Consider the following 12,140-nt stretch of genomic DNA (forward strand, 5'->3'; position numbering starts at 1 on the left):
CAAGTGGAGTGCACCTGCCTACAAGCTCCATACAAATGGCCAGTACCGGGACAGGTTAGTTCAGCGCCCAGGGCAAGGATGCAGAACTGCGCCCCCTCCTGCGCTCCTAATACATGCAGGAGAATGGGTGTACCACTCTGTTCCCCATCCTATCCCCCTTTCCATCAGCTGCCAATGGTTGCCATGCAGTCTTCGCTACACTTTTGGCCAACTGTTTGCTTTCTAATAAAGAGAAGGTGATTGCGTATGCCCAGTGTGTTTTTTGTGTCAACTGTGGGTAGATGGGGTTGAAAATGGTGTGTGGCATCAGTAGCTGTCAGGGTAGACATGAATCTATGCCCTGCAGGTTGCTAGCCACTGATCAGAGGAATAAGTGGGGTGAAGAGGCACCCTCTCTACTGCTGCCCCTCATGCCCACCCCTTGTCCCGGCCCTATGATCATTGTCATGGTTCTGGAATTTGATGTCCCACAAGCTCATATAGGTGTGAGGGTCAGGTGTCCACAAGCTGGAGACCATATAAGGAACGTAAGTCCACAAATCTTGACACAATTAATTCAATTCAAGCTGGTTTTTCTCTAAATGGGTTACCATAAAGGGCAAAGGTGCAGAAAAAAAAAAAGCAGGGGTCTGAAACTGGAGGCGAAATGGATTCCTTGAACAGTCCTGGCCAGAATAATTTAGTCCCCACATCAAAAGAGTCACATTGTTGCTTTCCAAAATATAAAAAGTATATATCCTGGTAGGTGAATTGGCTCCTGTCTAAATTGACCTCAGTATGTGTATGTATGGATGTGAGTTAGGGACCTTAGATTGTACGCCCCTTGAGGGTTAGGGACCTTAGATTGTACGCCCCTTGAGGGTTAGGGACCTCAGACTGCACGCCCCTTGAGGGTTAGGGACCTCAGACTGCACGCCCCTTGAGGGTTAGGGACCTCAGACTGCACGCCCCTTGAGGGTTAGGGACCTTAGATTGTACGCCCCTTGAGGGTTAGGGACCTTAGATTGTACGCCCCTTGAGGGTTAGGGACCTTAGATTGTACGTCCCTTGAGGGTTAGGGACCTTAGATTGTATGCCCCTTGAGGGTTAGGGACCTTAGATTGTACGCCCCTTGAGGGTTAGGAACCTTAGATTGTACGCCCCTTGAGGGTTAGGGACTGATGTGAACGTACAATATATATATGTAAAGCGCTACGTAAATTGGCAGCGATATATAAGTACCTGAAATAAAATAAAATAATTCTGAATGAACTGGAGAGCAGAATCAATCTACAGCAAAAAAACAATCAAAATATATAACAGTTAATGAAAAGAAGCATTGAAACGGGTTAGGGACCTTAGATTGTACGCCCCTTGAGGGTTAGGGACCTTAGATTGTACGCCCCTTGAGGGTTAGGGACCTTAGATTGTACAATACTTGAGGGTTAGGGACCTTAGATTGTACACCCCTTGAGGGTTAGGGACCTTAGATTGTACGCCCCTTGAGGGTTAGGGACCTTAGATTGTACGCCCCTTGAGGGTTAGGGACCTTAGATTGTACGCCCCTTGAGGGTTAGGGACCTTAGATTGTACGCCCCTTGAGGGTTAGGGACCTTAGATTGTACGCCCCTTGAGGGTTAGGGACCTTAGATTGTACGCCCCTTGAGGGTTAGGACCTTAGATTGTACGCCCCTTGAGGGTTAGGGACCTTAGATTGTACGCCCCTTGAGGGTTAGGGACCTTAGATTGTACGCCCCTTGAGGGTTAGGGACCTTAGATTGTACGCCCCTTGAGGGTTAGGGACCTTAGATTGTACGCCCCTTGAGGGTTAGGGACCTTAGATTGTAGACCCCTGGAGGGTTAGGGACTGATATGAATGTACAATATATATGTAAAGCGCTGCATACATTGACGGCGCTTTATAAGTACCTGAAATAGTAATAATAATATAAAAAGAGGCAAAAAAAAAGGTAAAAAGCTTAATCTATCCCATCCCAACACTGGAAAAAAGAGGGGTACAGTGGGGTACAAATAGTGGTACATAACAGCACAAGCTACAATATTACAACAGAATTATTTTAATTGTCTTTGTCGTTTTAATGCATGTATTATTATGTATATACAGTATTATATGTTATATTTTCATGTATATCTTTCATCTGTGATTGTGATCATATTGAGGCGTTGTCACGTTAACCTGCTTACTTTGTGAGCATAAATATGTTCTCAATACAATCAGTGACATTCAACAAATAAAACTACGAAAAAGATTTCCAAAATTTCCAATGACTCACTTCTTCTTTTGTGAAATTACATAGTTAGTCTGGCTGAAAAAAGACAAAAGTACATCCAGTTCAACAACATAATATATATATATATAATCCTACACCCACAGCTGATCCAGAGGAAGGCAAAAAACCCAGCAAAGCACGATCCAATTCGCTCCTGCAGGGGAAACAATGCCTTCCTGATCCCCCAAGAGGCAATCGGATATTCCCTGGATCAACTTTACCTATGAATGTTATATCCAGTTATATTCTGTGTATCCAAGAAACAATCCAGGACTTTCCTACAGCAATCCACTGAGCTGCCCACAACCAACTCTTGAGGGAGTCTATTCCACATTCTCACAGCTCTTACTGTGAAGAAACCTTTCCGTGTTTGGAGATTAAATTTCTTTTCCTCCAGATGTAAAGAGCGCCCCCTTGTCCTCTGTGATGACCTCAGGGGGAATAACTACACCGAGTTCACTATATGAACCACTGATGTATTATACATGGAGATCATATCCCCCCTTATGTATTATACATGGAGATCATATCCCCCCCTTATGTATTATACATGGAGATCATATCCCCCCTTATGTATTATACATGGAGATCATATCCCCCCTTATGTATTATACATGGAGATCATATCCCCCCTTATGTATTATACATGGAGATCATATCCCCCCTTATGTATTATACATGGAGAGCATACCCCCCTTATGTATTATACATGGAGATCATATCCCCCCTTATGCATTATACATGGTGATCATATCCCCCTTATGTATTATACATGGAGATCATATGCCCCCCTTATGTATTATACATGGAGATCATATGCCCCCCTTATGTATTATACATGGAGATTATATCCCCCTTATGTATTATACATGGAGATCATATCCCCCCTTATGTATTATACATGGAGATCATACCCCCCTTATGTATTATACATGGAGATCATATGCCCCCCTTATGTATTATACATGGAGATCATATGCCCCCCTTATGTATTATACATGGAGATCATATGCCCCCCTTATGTATTATACATGGAGATCATATCCCCCCTTATGTATAATACATGGAGATCATATCCCCCCTTATGTATTATACATGGAGATCATATCCCCCTTATGTATTATACATGGAGATCATATCCCCCTTATGTATTATACATGGAGATCATATCCCCCCTTATGTATTATACATGGTGATCATATCCCCCTTATGTATTATACATGGAGATCATATCCCCCCTTATGTATTATACATGGAGATCATATCCCCCCTTATGTATTATACATGGAGATCATATCCCCCCCTTATGTATTATACATGGTGATCATATCCCCCCTGATGTATTATACATGGTGATCATATCCCCCTTATGTATTATACATGGAGATCATATCCCTCCTTATGTATTATACATGGAGATCATATCCCCCCTTATGTATTATACATGGAGATCATATCCCCCCTTATGTATTATACATGGAGATCATATCCCCCCCCTTATGTATTATACATGGAGATCATATCCCCCCTTATGTATTATACATGGAGATCATATCCCCCCTTATATATTATACATGGAGATCATATCCCCCCCTTATGTATTATACATGAAGATCATATCCCCCTTATGTATTATACATGGAGATCATATCCCCCCTTATATATTATACATGGAGATCATATCCCCCCCTTATGTATTATACATGAAGATCATATCCCCCATAAGGTATTATATATGGAGATCATATCCCCCCTTGTAATGTAATGGGAGGTTAGTGCACATCCCTTTATGTACTTTGCTGGTAAACTGTCCCAGAGGTTTCACTCTTCAGGATTTAACCCTTCTATTGCCAGTTGTGCAGGATATTACACCCATTCCTTCAATAAAATATAAAAAAATAAGGTTGTGCCAAGGAAATACTGTAGATACCCAACATGTCAAACCTTACAATGGCTCACATCCGTGAAATGGTGACAGATTGCGGCACCCAAAAATGTCCATAGGCGATGACTACTTTCCACCCAGGCCAATTCTGGCATTTCTCTCCTACATGTAAAAATCATAATTTATTTGCTAAAAAAAAATGACTAACCCCTAAGGAACAATTGAGTACAGCTTAGACCTGAAGAATGGGACATTCCCTGAAAGCTTGTCCTCAAAATTGTATGTTAGTGCAAATAAAAGAAGTATCACGGACAGTCCTCAATTGTTTCTGTCGCAAATGCACTAATACGGCTACAATCACCTCAATCAGAACCCCTAAATATTTTATATATTTTTTTAGCAGAGACCCTAGAGAATAAAATGTTGGTGGCAGCTTCTGTGCAGCAATTTTTCAAATCGCAATTAAAAGAAAAAAACACTTTAACCACTTGCCTACCGGGCACTTCTACCCCCTTCCTGCCTACCGGGCGCTTCTACCCCCTTCCTGCCTACAGGGCTCTTCTACCCCCTTCCTGCCTACAGGACACTTCTACCCCCTTCCTGCCTACAGGGCACTTCTACCCCCTTCCTGCCTACAGGGCACTTCTACCCCCTTCCTGCCTACCGGGCACTTCTACCCCCTTCCTGCCTACAGGGCACTTCTACACCCTTCCTGCCTACAGGGCACTTCTACCCCCTTTCTGCCTACAGGGCACTTCTACCCCCTTCCTGCCTACCGGACACTTCTACCCCCTTCCTGCCTACAGGGCACTTCTACCCCCTTCCTGCCTACAGGGCACTTCTACACCCTTCCTGCCTACAGGGCACTTCTACCCCCTTCCTGCCTACAGGGCACTTCTACCCCCTTCCTGCCTACAGGACACTTCTACCCCCTTCCTGCCTACAGGATACTTCTACCCCCTTCCTGCCTACAGGACACTTCCCCCCCTTCCTGCCCAGGCTAATTTCCAGCTTTCAGCGCTGTCGCACTTTGAATGACAATTGCGCGGTCATGCAACACTGTACCCATATGAAATTTCTATAATTTTTTTGTGACAGATAGAGCTTTATTTTGGTGGTATTTAATCACCTCGGGGTTTTTGATTTATTAAACGAACCCAAAACCACTGAAAAGTTTGAAAAAAAAAATTTGGTAAATAAGTGATTTTTCTCCTTCACTGATGTGCGCTAATGAGGCTGCAGTGATGGGCACTAATAGGTGGCACTGATGGACACTGATGAGGAGGCACTGGTAGGTGGCACTGATGGGCATTGACAGGCAGCACTGATACATGGCACTGATATATGGCACTGATAGGCGGCACTGTCTGGCACCGTTAGGCGGCACTGACTGGCCCTGTTAGGTGGTACTGACCGGCACTGTTAGGCGGCACTGACTGGCACTGATAGGCAGCACTGACTGGCACTGATAGGTGGCACTGACTGGCACTGATAGGTGGCACTGATAGGCAGCTCAGATGGGCACTGATATGTGGCATTGATGTGCACTGGTAGGCACTGATATGTGGCACTGACTGCTGGCACTGATGGACACTGTCAGGTGGCGCTGCTGGGGCCACACTGATCATCAGGGCACACTGATCATCAGTGCCCTGATGATCAGTGTACATGTCCCCTCCGCTGAAAGCCGATTACCGGCTCTCCTCTGTCAGTGTGACAGCTCGAAAGGAGAGAAATGCCGATAACCGGCATTTCCGTGTTTACATGTGATCAGCTGTGATTGGACACAGCTGATCACGTGACCGGATCGACATCTTCGGCTCTTTCCGTGATCAGTGTCCGAGGGACACCACACCGCCTATCGCCGTGCTGCGCGCTCCCTGAGCCGTGCATGCGCGGTGAGAATGGGAGGACGTCATATGACGTCCTCCCAGAACGAGAGAGCCATCTTGCACCCGGCGGGAGGTGGTTAATGAACTAAAAAACCACAAAATATAATAAAAATTTTTGGTAAAATATAAAAGATGATGTAAGCTCCCAGGATCAGGGCCCTCCTATCTCTCTTGTATTGAACTGTATTGTTGCTGTATTGTCTCCCGTTATATTGTAAAGCGCTGAGCAAACTGTTGGCGCCATAAATCCTGTATATAAATAATAATAATATATAAATCCTGTATAATAATAATAATAATATATAAATCCTGTATAATAATAATAATATATAAATCCTGTATAATAATAATAATATAAATCCTGTATAATAATAATATAAATCCTGTATAATAATAATAATAATAATAATATATAAATCCTGTATAATAATAATAATAATAATAATATAAATCCTGTATAATAATAATCATATAAATCCTGTATAATAATAATATAAATCCTGTATAATAATAATAATAATATATAAATCCTGTATAATAATAATGTAACAATGCGCACACTCGTGGAATGGCTCTAAACTATGGTACATGAAAATCTTCATAGGAGATGCTTTAAAAGTGTTTACAGGGTTCCAGTTTAGAGCTACAGAGGAGGTAAAGTGCTGAAATTTTTGCTCTCGCTATAACATTCGCGTTGATACCTCACATGTGTGGTTTCTAATGCCGTTTACATATGGGGGCACAACCTACATATGCGTTTGCACAGAAGTGTGTGAGCATGAGGGGACGGAGGCACTTTAAATAATTTTTTTATTATTATTTATTTTATTTTTATTATTACACTGTTTCTTTATTATTTTTTTTTTATCATTTTATTCCTATTACAAGAAATGCAAACATCCCTTTTAATAGGAATTAGGCATGACAGGTCCTCTTTAAGGAGAGATCCGGGGTCTATAAGAACCCCGGATCTCTCCTCTATTCTGGAAAGCATGAGATCAAAAAAAAATTGATCTCAAGCTTTCAAACAAACTAAAAAATGGCAGTGTTCACATCTGCCAATGCCTAAAGCGACATCATGACGTCGCTTCTTGCCTCCCAAGGTCATAGAAATGGCCATCTGGTCCACGGCCAGAATTTATTTAAAAAAATATTTATTTTTAAATATAATTTAAGATTTTTTTTTTAAATAAAAAAGTCATTTTAACACATATTTTTACATATATTTGTAAATGCGTTCCAAAAATGTAGATTTGTATTTTTAAAGACATACAGTATATTTGAAATTATTTTTAAAAATATTTTTCATATATTTTGTAATAAAAATGCATTTCAACATACAGTATATATATATATATTTATTTATTGATATTTATTTATATTTTGAAATATACTGAATACGGCCAAAATTGTAGCATTTCAAATATATGGTAATATAATTGGGAAGAATATTTTTACAATATATTTCAAATATATTTTTCTTCCACGTGGGTGACCATGACGCCCAGTGGCCTATTTAACCACCTTCCGCCCGCCATATAGTACAATGATGGGTGCAAGGTTGTTCTCTCGTTTTGATAGGACGTCATATGACGTCCTTCCATTCTCAGCGCGCATGAGCGGCTCAGGGAGCATGCAGCGCGGCGATCGCCGGTGCGCTGTGTCCCTCGGACACAGCAGATCATGGAAAGAGCCGAAGATGTCAGCTCGGTCATGTGATCAGCTGTGTCCAATCCAGGGGCGGACTGACCATTTGGAAACTCGGGCACTGCCCGAGGGCCCGGGGTCAGTAGGGGGCCCCATGGGATGCCCCTGGTACCTTTTTTATAGGTTTTTTGAGTTTGGACAAGGACACACGGACCCCATGATCCCCTATTGCCCGGGGGCCCCATGAGTTGTCAGTCCGCCCTGGTCCAATCACAGTTGATCACATGTAAACGGTTATCGGCATTTCTCTCCTCTTGAGCTGTCACGCTGACAGAGGAGAGGAGAGCCGGTAATCGGCTTTTCGCAGAGGGGACATGTACACTGATGGTGTGGTGGATCCATCCTGCCTTGTATCAACGGTTCAGGCTGGTGGTGTCATGGTGTGGTAGATCCATCCTGCCTTGTATCAACGGTTCAGGATGGTGGTGGTGGTGGTGTCATGGTGTGGTGGATCCATCCTGCCTTGTATCAACGGTTCAGGCTGGTGGTGGTGGTGTCATGGTGTGGTGGGTCCATCCTGCCTTGTATGAACAGTTCAGGCTGGTGGTGTCCTGGTGTGTGCGAGATTTTCTTGGCACACTTTGGGCCCCTTAGTACCAATTGAGCATCGTTTAAACATCACAGCCTACCTGAGTATTGTTGCTGACCATGTCCATCCCTTCATGACTCCAGTATCCCCATCTTCTTATGGCTCCTTCCAGCAGGATAATGTACCATGTCACAAAGCTCAGATCTCAAACATGATAATGAGGTCACTGGATTCCAATGGCCTCCACAGTCACAAAATCTCCATCCAATAGAGCACCTTTGGGATGTGGTGGAATGAGAGAGTCGCATCATGGATGTGCAGCCGACAAATCTGCAGAAACTGTGGGATGCCATCATGTCAATATTGACATGATAGCATCACACAGTTTCTGCAGATTTGTCGGCTGCACATCCATGATGTAAATCTCCCATTCCACCACATCCCAAAGGTGTTCTACTATTGTACGGAGATCTGGTGATGGTGGAGGCCATTGGAGTGCAGTGATCTCATTGTCATATTGGAGATGATCTGAGCTTTGTGACATGGTGCATTATCCTGCTGGAAGGAGCCATCAGAAGATGGGGACACTGGAGTCATAAAGGGATGGACATGGTCAGCAACAAGACTCAGGTAGGCTGTGATGTTTAAACGATGCTCAGTTGGTACTAAGGAGCCCAAAGTGTGCCAAGAAAATCTCCCACACACCATGACACCACCAGCCTGAACTGTTCATACAAGGCAGGATGGATCCACCACACCATGACACCACCACCACCAGCCTGAACCGTTGATACAAGGCAGGATGGATCCACCACACCATGACACCACCACCACCAGCCTGAACCGTTGAAACAAGGCAGGATGGATCCACCACACCATGACACCACCAGCCTGAACCGTTCACACAAGGCAGGATGGATCCACCACACCATGACACCACCAGCTTGAACCGTTCACACAAGGCAGGATGGATCCACCACACCATGACATCACCCTGAACCGTTGATACAAGGCAGGATAGATCCACCACACCATGACACCACCACCACCAACCTGAGCCGTTCATACAAGGCAGGATAGATCCACCACACCATGACACTACCACCACCAGCCTGAACCGTTCATACAAGGCAGGATGGATCCATGCTATCATGTTGCTTACACCAAATTCTATGTGCTCAATCTTAGTACAGTCTACTTCCAGGCCAAAATCTATGAAACTTCTAGGACATGTTTGGGAAGCTGAGAACTTGGGCTGTGCAAAGTTTCAAGTCAATTGATTGAGATTTAGGCAGTTTATTACACGTTAAGCTACATTAAGCCATTTTCACATTAAATGTTTTAGTTTGTCCCCTGAGGAACATTTCCAACACCTTGTTGAATTTATGCCATGAAAAATGAAGGCAGTTTTGAAGGCAAAAGGGGGTCCAACCCAGTTCTAGCAAGGTGGACCTAATAAAGTGGCCGGTGACTGTATTTCCAAGAACTGAGCATATCGTATCATCATTTCTATCAGAAGAACCTAACTATGTACGATATGTATGATATCTTTCAGTACAATAAAGTATCAACTGTGTTATGTTATACAATTCCGGGGGGTTATTACAGATGACAGAAGGACATCCCAACCCTAGTCTACAAAGCCCTTGAGGGGAGCACCAACATTTGTACATTTCATGCAGCATCAAACATGGAACATGAATAGGTAGAAGTTATATGCAAAATGAAACATTGTGCAAAATACATAGTCAGGGAGGAGAATTTATCAGAATCTGGAGCAGCTCAATCAAATTCTAACTTTCATTTTCAAAACCTGAAAAGAACAAGCTGATTGGCTGTTATGCTCCACTTTTGATAAATTCCCTCCATTGTGGTTTCCATTTTAGGGGTCTCAAGAAGCTCTTCTGTTTAAGGGACCTTCCAAGTCCATTGGTAACTGGCTGACTTCTTCCATCGTGAACTTGGGTGAGCTTTGAGACTGATTCCCAAGCCAGTTGGGATAAATGATGGTTCCCTTTAGGACTGGTTCCCCCAAATTGCTTACCTTGTCAAGGACAGCTTGATCTTCCTTAGTTGGTGTCCTGGGTCGACCCACTCCGCCGGGTACCGAATAATGATCACCCACATGAGACTGACTCATTTTTTGCACAGGTATTGGCAGGCTGAGCACATCAGACAGTACCCGGGCTTATATATCTGAGGGCTGCACCATTCCACGGCAGGGGTGTCTAATAATGACTACACCCTGTGGGCGACAAGCCAACTCTTATTAGACATCAAAAAGGCCAACGTACAAATCCTGTGACTGTTGCAACAAAGTCTTTGTTGTTGAAATTATTTTTTTTTTATTTTGGACCCCTCCCAATCAGGGGAATGGTACGAGCAGCCTGCAGGTCTGTAGAGGAACATTTAAGGGTGGCAACCAGGTTTGCGCACTTGAAAGGCTGCATACGGTCTGACAGGACACAGGAATAGTTCATAAACATGATGTATATGTTATGTAGCCGAGGGCTGACATTCCACGTCTACAGGCGTGTCTGTATATATTGACATATTTGCACACAAACGTGAATATGGCCCAACAATTCGCTGCACATTAAAAAAATAAAGTAAAAAAACTAATGAAGCGCTCTTCCTGTCGTATAAAATATATACATAACGCACCTCATCTCCCAGCGACACATTTCTGCCGCACAAACCTATAAATCTGTGGATCTCCATACCGCAGACCAACATGGAAGAAAAATATATTTGAAGTATATTTAAAAAATATTATTCCCAAATATATTGACATATATTTGAAATGCTACAATTTTGGCCGTATTCAAAATATTTAAAAATATATTTCAATATATATATATATATATATATAGATATATAGATATATCTATATATATATACAGTATATATATATATATATATATATATATCATGTTGAAATGCATTTTTATCTCCTAGATTGTAAGCTCCCAGGATCAGGGCCCTCCTATCCCTCTTTTATTGAACTGTATTGTTGCTGTATTGTCTCCCGTTATATTGTAAAGCGCTGAGCAAACTGTTGGCGATATATAAATCCTGTATAATAATAATAATATATAAATCCTGTATAATAATAATAAAGTGATTGGATTATTCTTTTAGATTGTAAGCTCCCAGGATCAGGGCCCTCCTATCCCTCTTGTATTGAATTGTATTGTGGCTGTATTGTCTCCCGTTATATTGTACAGCGCTGAGCAAACTGTTGGCGCTATATAAATCCTGTATAATAATAATAATAATTACAAAATATATGAAAAGTATTTTTTAAAATACATTTCAAATATACTGTATGTCTTTAAAAATACAAATCTACATTTTTGGAATGCATTTACAAATATATGTAAAAATATATGTTAAAATGTAATGTAAATGTATTTTTAAAAATAGTTTTCATATATTTTGTAATAAAATCGCATTTCAGCATACAGTGTATATATATATATATATATATATATATAGATATATATATATATATTTATTGAAATATATTTTGAAATATATTGAATGCTGCCAGAATTGTATTATTGTCCCATGAGGATTCTTCATGTTAATCGAAATATATTTTAAAAATATTCTTCCCAAATATATTGACATTATTATTATTATTATACAGTATTTATATAGCTCTAAAAGGTTTGCTCAGCGCTGTACATTATAGTGGGGGACAGAACATGAGACAATACAGTAACAAAACAAAACACGAGGGGTTCAAGGGCCCTGCTCTTTCAAGCATATATTTTAAATACTACAATTTTGGCCGTATTCTATATATTTCAAAATATATTTAAAAAAAAAAAATATATATATATATATATATA

The 12,140-nt window shown here is 41.6% G+C and overlaps 1 protein-coding gene across 1 annotated transcript in view; it reads right to left on the reverse strand.

Annotated features, from left to right (window-relative positions):
• LOC149435213 (cystatin-A-like) overlaps positions 1 to 10,548 on the reverse strand; it is a 22,516-nt gene extending 11,968 nt beyond the window's left edge. Inside the window, exon 1 of the mRNA XM_089662894.1 lies at positions 10,328 to 10,548. Coding sequence (XP_089519020.1) covers positions 10,328 to 10,423 — 96 coding nt within the window. The 5' untranslated portion in view covers positions 10,424 to 10,548. The remainder of the gene's footprint in view (positions 1 to 10,327) is intronic.
• Between the last annotated feature and the right edge of the window lie 1,592 nt (positions 10,549 to 12,140).

The sequence above is a fragment of the Staurois parvus genome, unplaced genomic scaffold, assembly GCF_062004578.1.
Source record: "Staurois parvus isolate SC_StPar_1 unplaced genomic scaffold, SC_StPar_1.0 ptg001583l, whole genome shotgun sequence".
Lineage (NCBI taxonomy): Eukaryota > Metazoa > Chordata > Amphibia > Anura > Ranidae > Staurois > Staurois parvus.